Genomic DNA, 22,728 nt, shown 5'->3' on the forward strand with positions numbered 1-22,728 from the left:
CCTCTCCACCTTTTGGTATAGCTGTTGCCCCAGTTGACATTAGCAAGACTTTCTTTGTAGGAGGAGCTGCCACTGGGTATTTAACATGTTTTCACTCTTGTTTTGGGGACCTCTGTTAACATGAGGAGGCTCTCGCCATTTTTACCTTGGCCAATTGGACTAATGCAGGATTTGTGAATTGTGCAGCTGCAGAGAGCCGGTTTCTTTCTCTTTAAGCTGTTGCAAGTAAGTGTTGGAACACCTTTGGGACTGTCTGCCAGCCAGCAGTGTTCTGAATGAGCAGTGCTGAGCGAGTGGGGGTTGGGGGCAGGGGTTGCTTCAATGTTTAGGGTGTTGCATGTGTAAATTTCTTCCCGCTAAAGCGCTGTAGCTTAGACCTCTTTCCTTTTGCCTTTTTGCAGTCACTGTGAACCTTGCTCAGAAAGGAGAAAGCACTTGTTCAAACAAGATCCCCAGACCTGTAAATGTTCCTGCAAATTCACAGACTCACGTTGCAAGTCGAGGCAGCTTGAGTTAAACGAGCGCACTTGCAGGTTTGTGTCCTGAAGAATGAAAGAGAGAGAAAATACCCACAAACATATGGGCACACACACACACACACACACACACACGTGCGTGCAGCTCACACAAACACACAAACACTCTCAAGTTGAGAAAGAGCAAGAGAGAGAAAGTTTGCTTCATGCTGGCTTCTGTTGCCAATGCTCTATGATCCCTCCTTTCCCCTGCTTGACATGGATAGGGAAAAGGACAGGGCTATTATGAGTCTCATGCCACAAGCTTCCTGTGTTATGGTAGGGCTGGGCTGGAATGACGACAAGACAGGGCGGTGTTAAGATAGAATGTGCTCCTTGGCTAGCAAGATGGCTCATTTCATGCTGCTGGAAACCAGGGGAAAGGGCTCAGTACCTTTGATGCAAGTGCTTGTATAATAGGATATAGGCTATTGGATCATAATAGAAGTCCCCTTTGCTTCAGACACAGGGCTGTAAGGAGAACTGGAGTGTAACTAGACAAGCTCTTTAAAATCTTTATTAAGGCTTGCAGCGGTAGTCCACCTTAGGACTGAGTCCTTCCATCTGTGGTGTAATTGGAAGAGTGACTTGCATGGACTAGAATAGGCAGAGAAGCAATGCCACAAGCCAATGATATGCACCACCTCAAAGTCTGACTGAGTGCATACAAGATGTCATCATCTCTGTATCCACTTTGTAACCACAAATACCACCCAACCCTTCACAAAGATCCCAGAGCTTCCTGCCACCAAGAGGTTTCATACATCCTGTTTTCACGTTTGGGAAATGAGCATTTCTGCCTCGAGAGAAAGGGTCCCCTGCAGCCAAGGCTAGAAGGGCAGGAGTCCATTTAGTTCTCTGAGAATAGCACATGTGGTTCTACAGTAGCTTTGTCCATTTGGTGCCCTGCAGATGTTTTGGACTTGCTGGGACTCTGTAGAGTTGCAGCTGTAGTCAGAAACATCTGGAAGACACTAGATTGGTGAAGACTGACCTACAGTATCCGCAGTCAACCATGTGTGCCTGCAGATGTTGAGCTGGAGACCGTTGGGCTTTTTGATATGATTGGCCAGCAAGCTCCATTCTCTGTTAGTGGAGGAGTTTGAGACACACTGCTCTCTATGCAGGGGAATCTTGCGAGGGGTTGTAACCTGAGTGTGGATGCCTTTTGCTGCAGAAAGAAGGGAGCCAGCTCTTCTTGGGTTACAGTTCACCCTGCAGAAGTAGTCCCTGGAGAGAAACCAGGCATCTTCTTGCCCTTGACCTTTATAGTTTTTCCTCAAACTTTCCAAAGAGCAGCTTTGGAAAACCATCCTTGCTAGAAGCTTAAGGCTCAGAAGGTTTCTCAAAGGAGGAGGAAAAATGCTCTAGGATTTGGAAATTATTCACCCCATGGTTAGGTTCTCCCCTGTGCCAGGGTGAAATGATGATTTTCAGAGTGTCTTGTCAGTGCATCGGGTGGGAGGAGAGGCTGTACTCATTGGGGCTGGCAACCTCATATCTGTGTGAGTGTGGAAAGCTGCTTCAGATGAACTTTCATTCCTACTGAGTTATGAAATCTGGACCTTAAAAGGGCACAGCAAATTCATCTTCTTCCTGCTTCTGCCACAAACTGTTGCTGCTGTGTTCAGGCACTAACCACTGTCTCTTGGCAAAGAGTGGAATGACAAACAATATATATTTTTTGTTTCCCTTTTGCCTGCGTGAGACACTCACGGCTTTGTTTGGCTGCACCTCCACATAAAAAAACAAAACAAAAAACAATATAGATTGGGAGGGGATAATTTGTGTATGTGTGAGTTGCGACGTGCAAGGAGGTATGACAGTTTGGAGAGGAAAGTAGTTTTCTGTCATTATTTGGGAGCGGGGATCACATGGAAATGCAGTGGTGTTGTGGTTTTTTTTTCCAAAAAAATTGCTCTTTAAGACAAATCTCAAGTCAGCCACCTCACCTGCTTTGTATGGATTTATGTGGCGGAACAATGGGACTGGCTGTTCTTTTAGTAGCTCTGTAGTTCTCCTCTTCCCCTACCACTGCCTTCATCACCTCAGAAAATCCCACACCTAAGTTACTTCAGTTAACCATAACCTCTTCTCCCCACCCATTCTCTTCAACAGATGTGAAAAACCGAGACGGTGAGCAGCAGAGAAGAAAAGGAGTGGGGGAAGAGAGCCTTGGTTTCTGGAGCCTGATATCTCGCCTGGTCAAAAAACACTAATCCAAATGAACACTAAAATGAAGGATCAGTAGAGCACAGCACTTTTGAGTACGGACGATGGACTCCGGAAGGAACATTCCCCGAGGACCCTCACAAGATTCACCTTTTGGTTTTGAACTGGTTTTCTATAGAGACTTTCCTTCTCATGCTGCTAAATAATAGAGCCAGGGAGACTGGAGTGGTATGTTTTAGGACTCCCGTTTCACATGAATAAAAATATATATGTTTGTAAATATAGATATACATATATATTCTGAGTTTTAAGAAAGAAAGAAAAACATTGCTAACATTATTGGTGTCTTCACTGGATATATTCAACTGCTGTGGACACAAGTGGGCTACTTGGGGCGTAAGAAAGAAACGATGACTGGACTTCAGCCAAAAGCGCTCAGTGTAATCTTCATACTCTTGCTGACTCTGTTAAGCATGCTGCTCCACCAAGCTCAGTTCCCCAGGCCCTGTCTTGTATGGAGAGACATTGGCACCAGAGAGGAGGTGGCAGGGGATTCCAAAGATGGGGCCTTGGAATATTATGGGTCAAAAGGTCAAGGAAGTGACTCTAGCCACTAGGTCTGAGGATTCGGTCAACTTCCCTCTCCCTCCTCTCCAAAACGATCTGCCCCAACTTGTCTTGCAACCTGCCTGTTTTGATGGGACACTGGTGTATGTTGTCGAATGACTTTGCTGCAGGAACTTTGCCCTGGATCTATGTTCTGGCCTTAACAGTGATTGTCAGTGGCTGGTGCTTGTCAACTTGAGCAGGCGTTGCTGGGATCTACAATCTTGCAACCTCTCTTTGCTACTTAAATCAAGGATATGGGGGCTTGGCAGTACACGGAAGCAAGAATATATAGCCAGGCAGTTGAGCAGTGCTGTCTGCCATCCTTATGCACAGAGCTGCCATTGAAGATGCTTATGGAACATCTCTGGAAAGGGATATTAATCTGAAGTATATATGTACAATAGATTGGGGCGGGGGGTGAGTGTGTGTCTGTGTGGGGAGTATATGCACACAAATATACAGGTTCAAAATTGGAAAGTGGCATTTATAGCCTGCTGGGCAGTATCCGATGAGAGATTACTTCTCGTTTTGTGAATTCATTAATATTCTCAATCTGTTGTAACATGAATGTGCCAAGACATCTTGTGCTATGCTGGAGTTTTGTAACTTTATTTCTTTCCACCATCATGCTGGTGGCGTAATGTTGCCTATCCTACCAATACACGGTCTTGTTTATTTGAAAACGTGCTCCGTTGCAACAGAAACTTATTTAACAAGAGACTTATGAAGCATTCGCCACCAAACGTTGGATAATTCATAATGAGTTTATTTGCCTGAAGTAAACTCTCATCTGGACTTTGGGGGTGCCCATCTTAAATTTTCCTTCCCCCTCCCCCAATAACCTTGAGCAATGTGCCATGTAGAATCTTGAATTTTCAGTGTTGAATTGTTCAGAAAACTCTTGTCTAACTTGGCTTGATGTGACAAAGAAAGCCTCAAATTGACCCCATTCATCATGCTTCTGCACTACAAGGTTCGGAACATTCTTATGTGGAACCTGATTAAAGTTGGTAGCACCCTAGAGTGGCTAATATATTTAAGCTCTCTAGATGTTGGCAGTATCGTTTAACCCCCTTTAGCACAGCTTTCCCAACTTGGTGCTTTCCAGTGGCTACTGTTGTTTTTACTACAACTAAGTTTTTTGGGATTACGACTAACTCAGCTAGGTTGGGGAAGGCTGTTGAATTAAAGGTGTGTGTGTGTGTGTGTGTGTGTGTGTGTGTGTTTGTAAAATCAGGCCCAGTCAACAGCCACTATAAACATGCATTGCCTGCGATGTGCGGGTCCATGTGTGCACAACCCTTGGGAAAGTAGAAAAAAACTTTGCAACTCTTAAAACTGGCAAGAGTTCCATTGTAACACTGGTATGGGGACTGCATTACAACACAGAAGCTTGGGCTAGTCACCTAGATATAATGCACAAATTTTGAGTAACGGATGCCTAAGTGCTCTTGTGAGATCAGGCTATAATGCTCAGTGCCTTTGCAAGCTAAAACACTATAAACACCAAAGCACACCAAACCACTAGGTATTAAGTAAACATTCTGATCTGGAAAGGAGGTGGCAGCAATGTACTTTAAATATCTGAAGTTTGTTGACTTGCCCAAATGCACCCTGGCCTTAGCCAGCAAATGAGTGCTGATGATAATAGGGCCATATTGATGACTTGGCAAGCGCAACATGGATACAATCCACTGGTAGCCTTTCCTCCCCTCACTCATTAGTTCTAGGTGAAATTTACTTGGTGGGTGAGTGGAACTGGTGCTCCTGCACTTGGATTGATCCTGGAAGGGCAGTGCTTCCGTTCCCCCCTCCCCCCCCCAGTTGGATTGGACCCAGCACCTGTGATGTTGTGGGCAGCTTCTGCTGCTTTCTAAGCAGGTGCATGTGGTGCAGACTCTTTGAGATTTGAAGCAGCATTGTTGCCTTTGAAAACCTATTCCTATTTAATTTATGTAAAATACGTCGGCGTTCAGTGTGTGTATGTGTGTGCGCGCGCACCTGAGGGATGCTGCATGCATGGACCTGTGGCTGCCTGGCTGCTCAAAGGGTAGTAAGGCCAGCTCTGATTGGCTCGGTGAGTGGGCGGAATGAATCCAAACTTCTTCCCTTGCTGTAGGTTCTGGATTCTCCCCCCCCCCCAAGAGATTCAGCACTTAGCGCTGGCCATCCATTTCGCATTGCAGACCTGTTTCCTAATTCAGTGGTGGATGGCTGTGAATGCAGAGGTCTAGAACCATGTGCCCATTGTGTGTGTGTGTGTGTGGAAGCTTGCTTCCAATTGCCTTCACTGGAGTGGGGTGTACGCCTGGTGCTCAGTTTCAGAAGTTTGGGTTTTTACAAAATCAAGTTACATTTGGTCTGTGTGAGAATGCTGCCAAATGCCTGTCTGTTTCCAGGCAAGCAAAAAATCAACTTGTTGCAAGTTTGATGATTAACCACTATGAAATTCCCTTCTACCCAATAGCAAGTGTGGTGTATGTGTGAGTGTGGGTGCGTGTGCGTGCGTGCAGGGGTGTGTGTGTGCTTGTGCGTGCACACACACGCACACAGCTGAAATGTATATATTCATGCTGTGCAAGGTGACAAACATTGTTCTATATACTTGTTTAATATCCCTTTTTAAAAATTAGAAATTAAAAATAATAATTTAAACTAGGTATTTTTCAGTATTCTTTGTTAATATTTAATTTTACTATTTATAAGCCGTACCTCTTTTTTTGTACTGTTATGTATAAATTTTTAACTCTTCTGCTCCATCCAATCTCTCCCCAGTTGTTGACAGAGTCAGTAGCATGATCAGTTATTTAATTAATATCTCTTAACACCCTCCCCCTACACATTCCTTTTGAGGCAAGGGTTATACATCTACATATTATATATATATTTGGTTATATGTATGTGTGTGTGTATATATATATATATATGTTTATGTATATGTGTGATTCGGAATAAATAGACACTACGATTTTTATATATGTAACCCGCTCCTGCGCCCAGAAATATAGAAAAATTTACTATCATTTTATTTATTGGTGCTACTGTTTATCTGTAATGTGGCAAGAAAAGAATACATTTGCCACACTGGCTAATCTCAAGATTCCATATGAAATATTTATTTTTAGACAAAAAAATAACAAATATATCTTTAAAAAAACCACCATCTATGGCTTTTTTTGTAATAAAGAATTTAATTCTCACTTGGTTTATTTTCCCAAACTTCTTTTGCATCTTTTTTTTCTGCTGGTGTTTTTGAACTGATTTTGCTAATCGGCTGTGGGGAGGGGGTCACGGGGGGAAGGGCTTGTATAGCTGTGAAAGTGCATTGTGAGAAAAAGCAGTGTACAGAATCAACACTCTGGGCATGCCAGGACAATCCATACACTGTAGCCCAGTCAAAGGAAAATCGAGAGTATATGTGAGGTTGGGAGGTAACAAGTAACCAATTAATGGTTAAATGAAAAATGCACGTGAATGGCCAGGATCTCAACTGTCATAGGGGAGAAATAATTGTCTTATGTAGCGACCTAAGGCCACAAAACCGCCCTCTTTGATCTATGGGCAGAATACCAGTATGCGTTCAATGCTCCCTACTTGTGTTGTTACGATATCCAAATATTCCTATATACAGTGGTACCTTGGTTTTCGAACGTCTCGGAAGTTGAACGTTTTGGTTTTCAAATGCCGAAAACCTGGAATTAAATGCTTCCGTTTTCGAGCGCACCTTGGAAGTCAAATGGCTTTCGTTGAGTCTCTCCCCCCCCCCCCAATTTTCTCTGTTGAATTTGCAGGCGGTCCTTTGCGCCTCGTTTTCGAATGTTTCAGAAATCTTAACGGTCTACTGGAAGTGATTGCATTCGAAAACCGAGGTACCACTGTACTAGCAAACAGTTCAGTCAGAAAGTAAGATGTCCACTCAGAAGGCTCTAATGAACACAGAGGTTGCTGGAAGATCTAACAACCTAGCATTTTCATACGACTGCTGTTTATCTGTGCAAGCTAGTTGTGGTGGACATTATTGAAGGCTCTTTCATATGAACCTATGCCACAGATGCCAGTCTTTTGATGGCATTTGCAACTAAGTTTATCAATACCCTAGTGATTTCCTGAAGTACATGTCCTCAGCAAGAATGAGTCTGGGCTTTCAGAAAATACAGTTTCAACCCATGCTTGGGTTAACTGCAGGTGAGATGATTCTGTGGGGCCATCTGATGGGTGTTCCAGCTGGTTCAGGGTTCCATTTTATTAAAACATGGACACCATGCCTTTCTTTCAGAGATCTTTAAAAATGGCTTACAACACATAATGGGAAAATAAAAATGTCACAGCTGCAACTGAAATTAACATGAAGTTGGAGTGGTTCCCCTATGAGGAAAGGTTATGATGTTTTGGGTGTCTAGAGAAAAAAGTGAGGTAAAATTGTGGCCAGAGGACTTCATGTTGGATTTTAAACTGGTTTTCCCACTTTGGGCAGTGCTTCAAAGTCTCCAACAACCAGCTGGTTGTCAGGCACTTGGCACTTTGGAAGCTGGACAAGCCCCACTCTTTTGGTCACACACCTGTATGACATCAGTTGCAGGTTGGGTGGCTATGGTTTGCTCAAAATGGCCTCATGGCCCGATTGTGGAAGTCTGTCAGGTCAAGACTGGGTCATCTTCTGGAGTTTCCTGACCCCTGATCTCGAAATTTCACCTCAGGAACTGAAGGTCTCTTGCCTGTGAAATGTTGAAGGCAACACAAAGCATAAATGAATTTCAACATAATTTAAGATAAATGCTACAACCATGGGGAATAATGTCCCTAGGAGAAATGTGACTATGTTGAATGAAAGTGCAGAAGCAGAAACAACCAGTGAACTACTAGTGTCAGTTGGCAACTTCATTATTTTTGGGTTTAAGACTGGGAAATTAAAAAAAAAAAGTGGACTGGGTGATGCAAGATTATATTCATTAACATGAAGTCATCTTCAAAAAGAGGAACTTTTTTGGCATTTGCCTTCCCGAAAATGACAACTGTTTCGTTGGAAAGAAGCAAGTCATTTGAGTGTTGCCTGCAGCTAAGTATACAGTGGTACCTCAGGTTACCGTACATACGCTTCAGGTTACAGACTCCGTTAACCCAGAAATAGTGCTTCAGGTTAAGAACTTTGCTTCAGGATGAGAACAGAAGTCGTGCTCCAGCGGTGTGGCGGCAGCAGGAGGCCCCATTAGCTAAAGTGGTGCTTCAGGTTAAGAACAGTTTCAGGTTAAGCGTTCGCAGATGACCTTGTATTGACTTTGCAAGAGCCAAACACTAGTACAAAAAGAGTGTTGGAAATAATCCAACAATTTGGACAGGTAGCTGGATTTAAATTGAATAAACAAAAAACTAAAGTCTTAGGGAAAAACTTAACAGATATGGAGAAGAATAAGTTTCAAGAAGAGACAGGTCTGATGGTGGTTAAGAAGGTGAAATATCTAGGGGTTAACTTAACATCTAAAAATCTGAATTTGTATAAGGATAATTATGAAAAATGCTGGTCAGAAATCAAAAAAGATCTAGAAATATGGTCAAATTTGAGATTGTCAATGTTAGGCCGAATTGCAGTGATTAAGATGAATGTACTGCCTAGAATGTTATTTTTATTTCAAACTTTACAGATTATTGACAAGATGGACTGTTTCAAGAGGTGGCAGAAAGATATTGCGAAATTTGTCTGGCAGGGCAAAAAGCCCAGAATAAAATATAAAATATTAACAGATGCAAAAGAAAGAGGGGGATTTGCCCTGCCGGACTTAAAATTGTACTATGAAGCAGCAGCATTCTGCTGGCTGAAAGAGTGGATGCTCCTCAAGAATACAGATATCTTGGATTTAGAAGGTTTTAATAATGCATTTGGTTGGCATGCATATCTATGGTATGACAAAATTAAAGTGCATAGTGCCTTTAAAAATCACATTGTAAGGAAAGCGCTGTTTAACGTTTGGATGAGATATAAAGATCTGCTGGAAAACAAAACCCCTAGATGGTTATCACCCTTAGAGGCCAAGGCCCACAAGAAACTCAATATGGAGGTCGGATGGCCAAAGTATTGTGAGATTTTAGAACAAGATGGAGAGAAATTGAAATTGAGGAGCCATGAAAAACTAAAACCCAAAGTACAAGACTGGCTCCACTATTATCAAATAATGGAGGTTTTTAAACAAGACAGGAAAATTGGCTTCCAGGTGGAAAAATCAAAACTTGAGACAGAATTGTTAGAACCCAATATTAAGAATCTGTCAAGAATGTATAACTTGCTGCTGAAATGGAATACACAAGACGAAATAGTTAAATCAACCATGATTAAGTGGGCGCAGGACATTGGTCATAATATTATGTCTGCTGACTGGGAAAGGTTGTGGAATACCGGTATTAAATTTACGGCATGTAGTGCTCTAAAGGAAAATCTGATGAAAATGGTCTATAGGTGGTACATGACCCCAGTTAAGCTAGCAAAAATTTACCATTTGCCTGATAACAAATGTTGGAAATGTAAGGAAACTGAAGGTACCTTTTATCATCTTTGGTGGACATGCCCGAAGATTAAGGCTTTCTGGGAGATGATATATAATGAAATGAAAAAGGTATTTAAATATACCTTCTTAAAGAAACCAGAGGCCTTCCTCTTGGGCATCGTCGGCCAATTGGTGCCAAAAAAGGATAGAACTTTTTTCATGTATGCAATAACAGCAGCAAGAATATTGATCGCAAAGTATTGGAAGACACAAGATTTACCCACCTTGGAAGAATGGCAGATGAAAGTGATTGACTACATGACATTGGCGGAAATGACGAGCAGAATTCGTGACCAGGGAAAGGAGACTGCGGAAGAAGACTGGAAGAAATTTAAGACTTATCTTAAGGACTATTATAAACTTGATGAAGCTTAGAATGTCGAGATCTTATGGAGAGAAAGGGTTGCAGTAATACAAGATTAGATTATGAAATGACTATGATGAATTAGGACAGGAAAAAACATGTATAAGTTGCTATAAGATTTGGACATGAGGATGCAGAAAGGGGAGGTATGGGGGAGTCTGAGGAAAAGAAGTTTACGAAAGAACATTAAGAAATTATATTTGTTTGTTTGTCTGTTTTGTGTATGTTTGTTTGTTTGTTATAAAAACTTATGTAAAACCAATAAAAATCTTATAAAAAAAAAAAAGAACAGTTTCAGGTTAAGAATGGACCTCCGCAACAAATTAAATACTTAACCCGAGGTACCGCTGTAAGTTCCTTTGGAAGTTGCAACTTCCCTCATGGACTTGATGCTGACTGGCAACTTGTGAATGCAAGATGGTTTAGCTTTGAAGCTATTTATTTGTGGATGTCTATCAGTGAATTGTCACATGTTATATTGGTCATGATACATTGGTTCCAGGTCATTTACCAGAGAGCCTATTTCCCACAGTTTCCAATAAACATTACCATAATTTTGAGACTCGTCCATGAAACATTAGCTCAGATGGAAAACAAATTATTGATCCATATTTTTTTTGGGGGGGGGAATCAAAGTTACAGATGAATTATTGAGGTTGCAAAACTTTTACTTTGGTCACATTTTTTTTAAAAACCCCACAATGAAAAAAAAACCATTTAAACTACTTGTAGCATATTGATTGGTTGAATTTATTTATATGCTGCTTTTCCACAATGAGCTTTGCCCAAAGCAGCTCACACCAAACATTTAAAAACATCAAAACACTGAAAATACAAACATACAAAAATACAGAACATGTTAGTAAATTCAAATGACAAAAATCAACAATTCAACAAATGCAGAATAAGTCAGCATTACCAAAACAAAGAAAAAACCCCTGCCAAATCAATGTCTAAGTACATAAATACAAAGCAAAACAAGAGTTAGCCAACAATAGGGCATATTTCATTATTATTTTTGTAGGGAAGATTAAACCAGTTAACAAACAGTTTAATGTTAATTGGAGTTAAATAATAATAGCTAAAACATAAAATATTATTTAAAGAAGCTTACAAATGCTACATTGGTCACCAAAGAATTATCCGTACTTGAGAATACAGATGGAGAGTCCCTTTCAATCTGTGGGACCCTACTAAGAAGACATCTATGAAGACGACACTGTTAAACTTGTAAATTTGACATTTTCTATTAAAAGTCAAGTGGTCTAGGAACTTGAAAACCCTTCATGATCCTCCAACAGCTGAAGCATGGTCAATACAAGAAAAGAAAAAAAATCCTTGCCTTTTTGTCAGTTTCAAGACCAATTGATTTATTACACACTTTTACTGGATATGTATTTAGTAATACTGCCTCCTAGGCCAAGAACTTTCTGTTAATTTGTTACATAACGTTACACAATATGCATTGCAACACAACGGCAAACCACAATGCAACTGTCAAATACCACTTTCACTAATACATAGAAAAGTTGCTTTAAAAAGGTTGAATTAGCTTCTGAAGAACGATAATATGCACTAAAGAGAGAAGAAGACCAACGGATGCAACTTCTAGGAGAGTGCTTGTTTCTTGTTTTAGTTTTTGTGCCCTGAACTCGCATATTAAGGGAAAGTCATGTGGAACATTGAAAGACAAGTGGACTGCACTGAATCAAGAACAGAAAGCACACTGGATATTTTAAGTGTGGGGTACAAAGAACCCAGCTCAAATTAAGGCCTTTTTACAGTGTGATCCTAAGCATGTTCACTGAGAAACAAGTCCCACTGATTTCAGTGGGGTTCACCCCCAAGTAAACATGCCTGAGACTGCAGCCTCATGGTGTAACCCTATATATGTCTTCTCAGATGTAAGACCCATTGAGTCCCTCGTTGTCCATTATTCACAGGTTAGTGGGTTGATTTAATCAAGAGATAGAAAGTTATGAGCTTAACTCATTCATTGAAATTGAAAAATTTGATCTCCATCCCTGCAAAGCATCCTACAGGAAAGATAGGGCAGGTATATAAAGGCCACCAAGGGCAAAAACAAACAGTGTCAGGAAAAGAAAAGAAAATGTCTTCTTCATCCCTATACAAACTCAACCTGGTGGTAACAAAATAATTGATGCAAGGAGGGAGCTGCAGCCCAAGATGGGGAAAGAGGTGGTAAGGGAACATCTAACTACTTTAAATGAATTTCAATCTCTAAGGAATGGTGATGGTGCTAAAGGAGCTTGTGAAAGTAATCTCAGAGCCTCTGTTTAAAATCTTTGAGAATTATTGGAGAACAGGTGAGGTCCCCGCAGACTGGAGGTGGGCAAATGTTGTCCCTATCTTCAAAAAGGTGGCAGCGGGGTGGGAGAGAAGACCCACATAACTACTGACTGGTGAGCTTGACACTGATATCAGGAAAGATCATTAAATAGTCTGTGTGTCAGCAGTTTGAAGAAGATGCTGTGATTACAAAGACCCAATATGGGTTTCTCAAAAACAAGTCGTGCCATACAAGCTTGCTGGATCAGGGGAATGCTGTGTACATAGTGTATCTTGATTTCAGTAAGACTTTTATAATAATAATAATAATAATAATAATAATAATAATAATAATAATAATATATTATTATTTATACCCTGCCCATCTGGCTGGGTTTCCCCAGCTACTCTGGGCGGCTTCCAACTGAATATTAGAAACAGTACAGCATCAAACATTAAAAACTTCCCTAAAGAGGGCTGCCTTCAGATGACTTTTAAAAGTAAAATAGTTGTTTATTGCTTTGACATCTGCTGGGAGGGCATTCCACAGGGCAGGCGCCACTACCGAGAAGGCCCTCTGCCTGGTTCCCTGTAACTTCGCTTCTCGCAATGAGGGAACCGCCAGAAGTCCCTCGGTGCTGGATCTCAGTGTCCGGGCTGAACGATGGGGATGGAGACGCTCCTTCAGGTATACTGGACCGAGGCCATTTAGGGCTTTAAAGGTCAGCACCAACACTTTGAATTGTGCTCGGAAACGTACTGGATAAAGTCCCCCATGATATTCTTGTGGAGAAACTTGTAAAGTGTGGACTGGATGAGGTAATTGTTAGGTGGATTTGTAGCTGGTTGACCGACTGAACCCAAAGAGTGCTCACTAATTATTGCTCATCATCCTGGAAAAAAGTGACAAGTGGGGTGCTGCAGGGTTCTGTCCTGGGTCCGTTGTTGGTCAACATCTTTATAAATGACTTGGATGAAAGAATCAGTTCTATGAAATTCAAGGCTCTCCCTACTTATGGCTCTTTATCTTTATACTAAACTTGGACCAGATATCCTTTCCCTGGAGAAGATGCCTCTTTTGTATCCTGTAAAGTAGGACATATGTCCAGAGTGTTATATGGGAAGAGGAAGTGATTGTTAAAGCACAATTGTAGCTCTGTGAGGGGAATATGGATCTCCTATCAACTCTCAGCATCCTTAATAAACTACAATTCCCAGGATTCCTTGGGGGAAGCCATGACTGTTAAAGTGGTATAATAGTACTGGATATGGCCTTGCTGAATTGTTTTAACTGGCTTTTAATGTTGTCTTTTAACATTGTTGTAATCCGACCAGGAATCACATGGTGAAAGGCAGGTAAGAAGTCCAATAAATAACACTAATAATATTAAACACACTACTTATACAGTGGTACCTTGGGTTATATACACTTCAGGTTACATACGCGTGAGGTTACAGACTCCACTAACCCAAAAATAGTACCTCGGGTTAAGAACTTTGCTTCAGGATGAGAACAGAAATCGTGCTCCGGTGGCGCGGCAGCAGCAGGAGGCCCCATTAGCTAAAGTGGTGCTTCAGGTTAAGAACAGTTTCAGGTTAAGAACGGACCTCCGGAAAGAATTAAGTACTTAACCCGAGGTACCACTGTAATAACCTGATAATCTGGTGCCTGGAGCCAAAGTCCTATGAAGGAACTGGGTATGTATAGCCTGGAGGAGGGACAATTAAGGCGCACTATGATAGCCACCTTCAAATATTTGAAGGGCTGTCACATAGATGGCTGAGCAAATTTATTTTCTGTTGCTCCTGACGGTTAAAGCAATGATTTCGAATGACAAGAAAATGGATTTGAACTAAACATTCAGCAAAAAGACCCTAATGGTGCAAGCTGCTTGAGTGACTACCTCAGAACCTTTATTAGAGGTTTTTATAAGCAATGGCAAGATGGTCTTCTGTCAGGGATGCTTGAATACTCTGGGATTCCTGTATGTGGAAAAAAATTATCTAAAAAAAGTTCCCTGCCTCATTTTACGCCAACCCAGCTTCCTCAGGCCTTTATCCTCCTGTGAGCTGAAGTAAGCATTAACAGGAGTGAGCCGACTCCATAACAACAAAGATCTCAGACCTTGGCATGTAATATCCTCCGTGCCACTGACTGTTGCTGAGCAATAAACACCTCTCACACTATTAATAAACCCTATATGTCAACCTTGGTATTTGTAATATTAGGACACAGTGCCCTAGTGTGCAGAGCGAGGGCTAAATTCAGATGCGAGTTTTGAAGCTGGTGTAACCTACGCCTTGCTCCAGTGCTTCCTCTGTGTATATGCAATCATGTGTTTGTCTCACTCTGCTATAAATACGGCATGTACACACTGGATGTCATTGCACCGCAGTCCTTCCTGATAATTGTCCATCAATTCAGCTATACTTGGCTATTCCTAGGGTATCCCTTGGCAGGAAACTCTCCTCTTAGTGGTCTTTGCCTTGAAGAGGCATGAACGTGCAAACCCTTCAGCCTATCAGAGGGATGCTATGAAATGCTATTGGCTAGCATGAGTCAGCAGAAGCACCTCAGCATCTTCCAAGCACCCTCTGCCACCTGTTACAGGGGTGACTGTGTGAAAAGCCTTATGTCCCACACATTGCCGCCTTGTGAAAGGCGATACAACACATCATGTTGCAGGTGTTTACAGACACAAATGCCTGCAAGTTGTGGTAATAAAGATTAAGCTATTTGGGTGTGCGGTTTGTGATCAAAGGTCCATGGCTACTCGCCATGCCTACAAGTTTTGTTAGGCTCTATGCAGTAATTGGTAACTGTAGAGTTAAATATTGTCTCTAGTTATTGTGGGTTGGAACTAAGACTCCACCCTTCTGCTTGTTCTTGTGGTTACTTTCATTTTCCTATGCAGTTGTGTGTTAAGTCTGTTCTAGGCCTAGGAAGTGTGTAACCTTGCCTTGTGTTAGAGAAGAACTATGCTAAAATCTGGCTAAGGCTACAACCCACTTACCAGGTTTGGCTAAGCCCCACTGACATGTATAGGGCAGGGTTGGAGAACTGAAGGCTATTCAGATCTTGTTGGACTCCAATGGCCCCAGCCGGCATGGTCAATGGTTAGGGTGACCGTATGCCCTGCTTTACCAAGAACGGTCCTCTGTTTTGAAGGGCTGCCAGGGGACATTTGTCCATTGGAAGGTGTCCAGCTCATGTCTGGCTTAAAGAGAATGAACTATAAATAAGAACAGCAGGTGCCTTGAAGGGGTCAGCAGCCTGAGCAGGCACAGATGTCACCTGGTGTCTTCCCCACTGTGGTGAGATGTATAGTATTTCCATTTAAATGACAGTAATTATTTGTAAATTTGTAGCTATACATATAAATTGCCACCAGCAAATTGCTTGTCGCTTTTGATCTCTGTTTTGTTGATACAAATCCTCATTTTGGCAAAGCCTGACTGGCCACCCTGCCAATGACCAGGAATGAAAGGGATCATAGTCCAACAACACTTTTGGCACTTTGGTAGACATGATTAGGATTGCCCCATGAGCAGAGCTTTGGACATGAAGAAGATGTGGAATAACAGGAAGCACCAGGTGCCCATACTTCCTGTGGTGGTGCTTCACTACCATGGCTTGAGGTAGAACTTTTGCATATCTTCCCATGGTGAGCTGTATAGCTTCCTGGTACAGGAAGCTCCATAGCTTCCTGATTAAGAAATGAGCTGCTACTATGAAATCTTCTACGCACCCAATCATGCCCACCATCCACGTTTTTACAAAACTGCCACCTGATCATCTGTTGAAGAGTGATGGTATAGAAATTAAATAAATAATACATAAAAATAAAAACCTTTCTGACTTCCTTCATCTGTTTGCCACTTTCTTGGATGTGGCTATAAAAGCCATGCGACTCAAAGAAGAAATAATAATAATAATAATAATAATAATAATAATAATAATAATAATAACAACAACAACAACAACATTTATTTATACCCTGCCATCTGGCTGGGTTTCCCAGCAGCTTCCAAGAAACCACTGACAGTTGTGACACCTGCTAGCTCATTGCCATTGGTAACGCCTGCTGGGGCCTCCACTCTGGGCAGCTGTGGTTGTGCCCACCATCTAAAGCTCCCCCCTCTGCCATGTAAGGTCCTCCAAGATGAATTCTTCCATGGTCTTGTGGGTAAAAAAAGGTGCCCACCACAAAAACATGGCTGCCACCATGTTTTCTTACAGTGTCAGAGACTGAAAGAACATCCAGGGCATTGCATTTTGGGTAAAGAAAGATGGCGCCCACAATTAAAGCATTGGGAGCCTATGAAATGGCAACCTACTGAAACCCCGCCCCCTATCCCACTCCTATGTTAATTGATTCAAATGCACATTTTAAAAAACAATTCATGGCCAGCATTGCTGATGACTGCATATTCCTCCCTGCCCAAAGCCTGGGAAGAAAAGAAAAAAACGGTTAGGTCAGTATAATAAATACCAGATAGCAATCCTTTATGTGAAAAAGAACATTAACTGGAAACACAGTCAGAGTGACTGAGCTGACACACACACATTGGATTCCCTATGGCCTAAAACATAATAATTTAACAGGAAGAGGGACAAGAATTCTACTCCTGCAGCTTCTCTACCATTGAAGTGAATCAGCAGTTACCTGTTTAAGTATTTACCCTTTGGCTTGTCTGTGTCTCCTCTCCTGGTTCTGCTTCTTATGCAAATCAGGTTGTTTAGAGGAGCTTTTTCTACACACCTCTCACTGCTTTCTCTTTGTCTCCTCAGGCATGATGTGAAACTGATAGCTTACTTTTGTTTATTTTGTTGATTAGGTACCTCCCTCCATTACTCATGTATCCCACACAAAGAAAACCTCCGGGAGGGGCATCTTCACCTGATTGTACTTTGAGACACTATGTACAGTAAGACTAAGATACCCTGGAATGATACCCTCATGGGGCCAGCTCTACCATTAGGCAGACCAGGCAGCAGGTCCTGGGGGCAGGGAGTGGCACTGAAGGACTGGTAGGCAGATCTTTGTGTGTCCCCTAAGCTAGCCTGCTGCTCTCCAAGTAGTGAGAGTTGCTGGCCTCTCTCTCTCTCTCTCTCTCTCTCTCTCTCTCTCTCTCTCTCTCTCTCTCTCTCACACACACACACACACACACACACACAGAGAGAGAGAGAGAGACACAATCACTTTCCTCAGGAAAAATCACTCTATAAAGGGTAGGGTTGCCATATTACAAAATGTGAAAATTCAGACATAAAAGTTGTTGAAGTTTTTGAGCTATTTTTAAGGAAATTCGCCCCCAAAATCAACACTTCCAACAAGGGTTGCCATACGCCTGGGTTCTCCTGGACATTTTCAGTGATTTTTGGAAATTCCACCCGGACGCTATTTCCAATGCACTAATACCAGATATATTTGGGAAATTGCAGAGATATGGCAGCCCTAAATTCGGGTTTTCCACGGAGAGCCATTTTCTCTAAACAGCGGGTTTTTGCTGGGAAAGCACCAGGGGGAAGAAAACGTTCTTGGAATTGGTGATTTAGAGCAGGGGTCGGCAACCTAAGGCCCATGGACCCCTGCCGCCCGCTCAGTCGGCTCCCGCACTAAACCGGTGTAGAGCAGGGCGGGAACAGCCTTCCGCGATGCTGGAAGCTCCTGCAGCCAATGGGAAGCTGCACACTCCTCCTCCATGCCGGAAGGAGCACTGGAAATAGTGTTTGCGCATGCGTGCACACACATACACTCCGGCCCACCATGCCGTCTGCAGGACCGTGAACCGGCGCAAGCCACAAAAACTTTGCCGACCCCTGATTTAGAGCGTGGACTGTACTGAGAAATGCAGCATAGTCTGGATGAGCCCTAAATTCTTTGGCACCAGGTCACAGTTACCCATGCTCTGGTAACTTGGATTGGCTGCTTTAAAATCATTATTTAATTTACTGCATTTATATACATGCTATTTCTGAGCATAATTCAAAGTGTTGGTGCTTACTTTTAAATCCCTAAATGATTTAACACCCAGATACCTGAGGTTGTAAGTCATGTTGTGTTGCCTTGGGCAAGATACAGCAACTAGCAAATTTAATAAATAATAATTGTCCATCTTCATTCTCCTAGGCTCTTGAACACATTTTAATGTTGTTTTTAGCATGCTGTATTTATGGTTGCATTTTATCTTGTTTTTGTAAATAAGATAAATATAAACCAAGCAACAGATGAAAAATGCAGTGTGATTTCTGTACTTGCCACCTTAGAAAACCCATGTTCATTTCACAAAGGCATCAAAAACAGAGATCTACCCAGCCTTATGGTGTAATATCTAGTTGTCACTTTTAGGAAGCTCACTGATGTTATTGACCATAAACTTCAGTGGACATCATCATACTGGAATAAAATGCCAGTGTTTCATCTAAAATAAACCATCATGCCTATAAATGGGGATATTTTAAAGGGCCCTGCTTGTTCCTACTGTAAGGCCGCTGTTGATACACTGATATCTTCTCAGTGACGCAGGGAATTGACAGTAACCTCCTGTTACAATAATGCCAGGGTCACAGTCTGTCTGATGCTCTCTTGTTATTACCTGAATGATAGGCTTTGTTCCAGAAACTTTCCACATTTCTTGAGGGAATTTCTGAGGCTTGTAAATCTGTTAAGTGTTTACGAGAAGGAATCTGTTTGGTCCTTGGTGGTTCAGATGAGACAAAAGAGACCTGAACAACAGCTTATTCAATGCCACGACTTTTAGCTCCATGTGTTGCATTCATCTATAAATATTAAACCTAAGGATACTTTTAGCCCAATAAGGATGCCTTTCAGGTATTGTTGGCCATGCTGCTGGAGTTGATGGGAGTTGTAGTCCAAAACATCTTCTTAAAGGCTTCTCAAAGGCTGTTTTAGTTTTAGGAAAAAGATGACTGACTGGCGGGGAATAAAATCATGAGTGAAGAAACAAGGAAATAATTAATAGATTTTCTTTCAAGCAGAATCATTCAGGAAATGGATAGATGGCATGTTTAAGAAGGAGATGGGGGCGTGGAGGAAGGATATCTTCACAAAATGTGGATTAACCTATTAGACTCAAATCAGAGTGCCTAGATGTCACTGCACTGCAACTCCCACAGTCTCTAAGACAATTGGCAATGTTGCCTGAGCTTTATGGCAGTCGGAGTCCAACAATATCTGGAGAGAGACACAGGTTCTCAACCCCTGCATTAGATAAATGCATAGGGCTAGATCCAACACAGCTTCTGCAAATGGAACTGGGAAAAGGGATTTTTGTTGTGGATTTTCACCCTCTTCCTGTGGCCACTCTGCCTGTGCTGTTGCTGAGCTCATTTCATGGAGCTCAAGATTCAACCCACGGAAGAAAGTTGTACCCATGAAAAATCAAAGTCTAACTACTAAGCTCCAGGTCAGTATATCTTCAACGATCTGATGTTGGGAACAATTAATTTTAGCAATTAATATTATGATGCCATATTCCTTCATGACAGTTTCTCAAGGCAATCCTTGTAGACTACCCCAGGGCTGATGCTTTCATGAACAGCAGAGGTGGTGGCAGTAGGGATGTAGCAAGGCATCACTTTCTATTCTGACCTGTGTGGTCACTGCAGCTATCCTGTAAGCAAAGTTTTTTTTTTAAAAAAAAAGTTTTAAAGGATTGATATCTGGAGTCTGGTGTAAAAGACCCAATGTTCTGGCCCCCTGGGCCTCCTCTTAAACAATTCAAAGAAGGGATCTGGATTTTATACTGGAGCGAGAAAGCTTTGGACTCTCATGCAAAATACATCAACATCACAAGACTATTTTTCCTGCCTCTGGTCACATATCAGGAATGAATCATCTCTGTGCTAAAGAATGCCATTCGTTTTTTCAAGTAATTTCCTCAGAAACGTGGAGAAGTATGTCAGGGGTTTTGAAGACTGGACATAAGAAGAGCTTGCTGGTTCAGGCCAATGGCCCATCTAGTCCAGAATTCTGTTCTCACAGTGGCCAACCAGATGCCCCGAGGGAAGCACACAAGCTGGACACAAGGGCAAGGGCACTCTGCCCCCCCTGTCATTCCCAGCAACTGGAGATGGAACATAGCCATTGTGGCTAGTAGCCATTTACAGCTTCTTCTTCATGAATTTCTCCAATCCTCTTTTTTTTAAGCCATCCAAGTTGATGCTCATCACTGTGTCCTGTGTTAGGCCTGCACAGCCCTCGTCTGCTAAGCACAGTGATGTCAGTCATTTCCAGCCATTTTCATGTTGGGTGGGTGTATCTAGGGATATCCCTCTCCAGTACTGCTCTCATATTTTTTTCTGGGGGGAGATCTCCTGTTGAATCCTCCCTCCTTGCTGCTGAGGGATCCTCTAACACCCTGGTCCAGCCAAAGTTGGAGAGCCAAATGGGTGTGTATCACGGCGTGTTACAGGAAAACTGGAAATTGCCTTGGATCTGAAAGATCCAGATCTGGCCCAATCCCCTGATGTGCACTCAAAAATGGGAAGAAATATGAAGGAATTTGGGAGATTTGCCTTTATCTCTCCTGCAAATTTCCCACCTATTGTTCCATACCATCCAGCGTTTCTCCAATGAAAACAGGGACATACTATTCCATCATCACTTTATTCTTTACACCCCACCCATCTGCCTGGGTCGTCCCAGCCACTCTGGGTGGCTTCCAACATGTATAAAAAACATTAAACATTGAACAATATCCCTATTCAGGGCTGCCTTCTGATGTCTTCTAAAGGTTGTATAGTTACTTATCTCATTGGATTGCCGGCCACATAACTCCATACCCGCCAATATTTCTCCAAGGAAAATAGGGATGTCCTAAGGAAGAATAGGAGACGCGGGTGGTGCTGTGGGTAAAACCTCAGTGCCTAGGACTTGCTGATCGTATGGTCGGCGGTTCGAATCCCCGCGGTGGGGTGAGCTCCCGTCGTTCGGTCCCACTCCTGCCCACGTAGCAGTTTGAAAGCACTCTTAAGTGCAAGTAGATAAATAGGTACCGCTTTATAGCGGGAAGGTAAACGGCGTTTCCGTGTGCTGCGCTGGTGCTGGCTTGCCAGCTGCAGCTTCGTCACGCTGGCCACGTGACCCAGAAGTGTCTTCGGACAGCGCCGGCTCACGGCCTATAGAGCGAGATGAGCACACAACCCTAGAGTCGGACATGACTGGCAGGGGTACCTTTACCTTTTTAAGGAAGAATAGGACATTCCAGGATCAAATCAGAAACCCGGATGGCTTCTGTAAATCTGGGACTGTCCCTGAAAAATAAGGACATTTGGAGGGTCTGTTGTTCCCAATGAAAGAGAAACTGCCAGGGAAGAAAGTGCCCCCCGCCGAAAAGATGAAAGGTCTTGACTTTTTGTGTGTGACTTCACCTGCTGGTTTGATCCAGGGCATAGGATAAGGCAGTTAAGCCACCTCCTTAGGATTGTACCTTTAGTATCATAAAGAGCCTTTGCGATTTATGAAATCTGTGAATCAGGGAGCCACAATCCATTTTAAAGTTAAACCCTTTTATACCACACTGATTCCAATGGGAGAGGTTAAAGATATGCTTACCGCTTCTTCGAAATACTAAGAAATACTTAAGTCAGCTGAATCATGTATGTTTGTAAGGCCTGGAAGCAGACTGGAGGGTGTGTGTGTGTTAATGCAAGCAGCATTCCATGATTATTTTACATGCTCTCCTTTGCCCCACTGTTTGGATACATTGCGTTCCCTCATCTCTTATACACACATGAACAAAACAATACACATGTTGTTGTGATTTGAAGTTCTTTAAACAAGGAGCCAAGGTCTTGGAAGGAACAAGGAAGTGTGTGTGTGACGGGAGAGCAACAGGAACAAACATTGCTCTTTGAGACAGAAGGAAGAGATGAATTACCTTGGAGTCATAATTTCACCCACTTAAGCAAATGTACCTTTATTTTCTCTGAGGAATGGGGTTAACAAAAGCTTTGTGGTCCCCTCACACTTCAGAGGAAAAACAGATCACATTTTGAGCAGAATAAAGATGCACTCAAGAAATAAGCCATATTTCTAATGAAGAGTAACGTAACAACCAAACCCCACCATGGCTTACATGGCTGTGTCAAATTGGAAATTTTAAGTGTATGGTAAGGATGGGAAATGTGTGACCCGACTTTTGGCCATGCTGGGAACTGGAGGGCCCAAAGTCCCATACTTGTAGGAATGGGGGGGGGGGGGATCTTTCGATTTTG

The 22,728-nt window shown here is 42.4% G+C and overlaps 1 protein-coding gene across 5 annotated transcripts in view; it reads left to right on the plus strand.

Annotated features, from left to right (window-relative positions):
- VEGFA (vascular endothelial growth factor A) overlaps positions 1 to 6,496 on the plus strand; it is a 30,645-nt gene extending 24,149 nt beyond the window's left edge. For 4 of the 5 annotated variants that reach the window (XM_083495989.1, XM_083495990.1, XM_083495991.1 and 1 more), the window contains 2 exons: positions 402 to 533; positions 2,634 to 6,496. In XM_083495989.1, coding sequence (XP_083352115.1) covers positions 402 to 533; positions 2,634 to 2,655 — 154 coding nt within the window. In that variant the 3' untranslated portion in view covers positions 2,656 to 6,496. The remainder of the gene's footprint in view (positions 1 to 401; positions 534 to 2,633) is intronic. The other variant, XM_083495993.1, reaches the window with a different exon arrangement.
- The last annotated feature ends 16,232 nt before the right edge of the window (positions 6,497 to 22,728 follow it).

Source organism: Podarcis liolepis (assembly GCF_965112155.1).
Source record: "Podarcis liolepis genome assembly, chromosome: 3".
Lineage (NCBI taxonomy): Eukaryota > Metazoa > Chordata > Lepidosauria > Squamata > Lacertidae > Podarcis > Podarcis liolepis.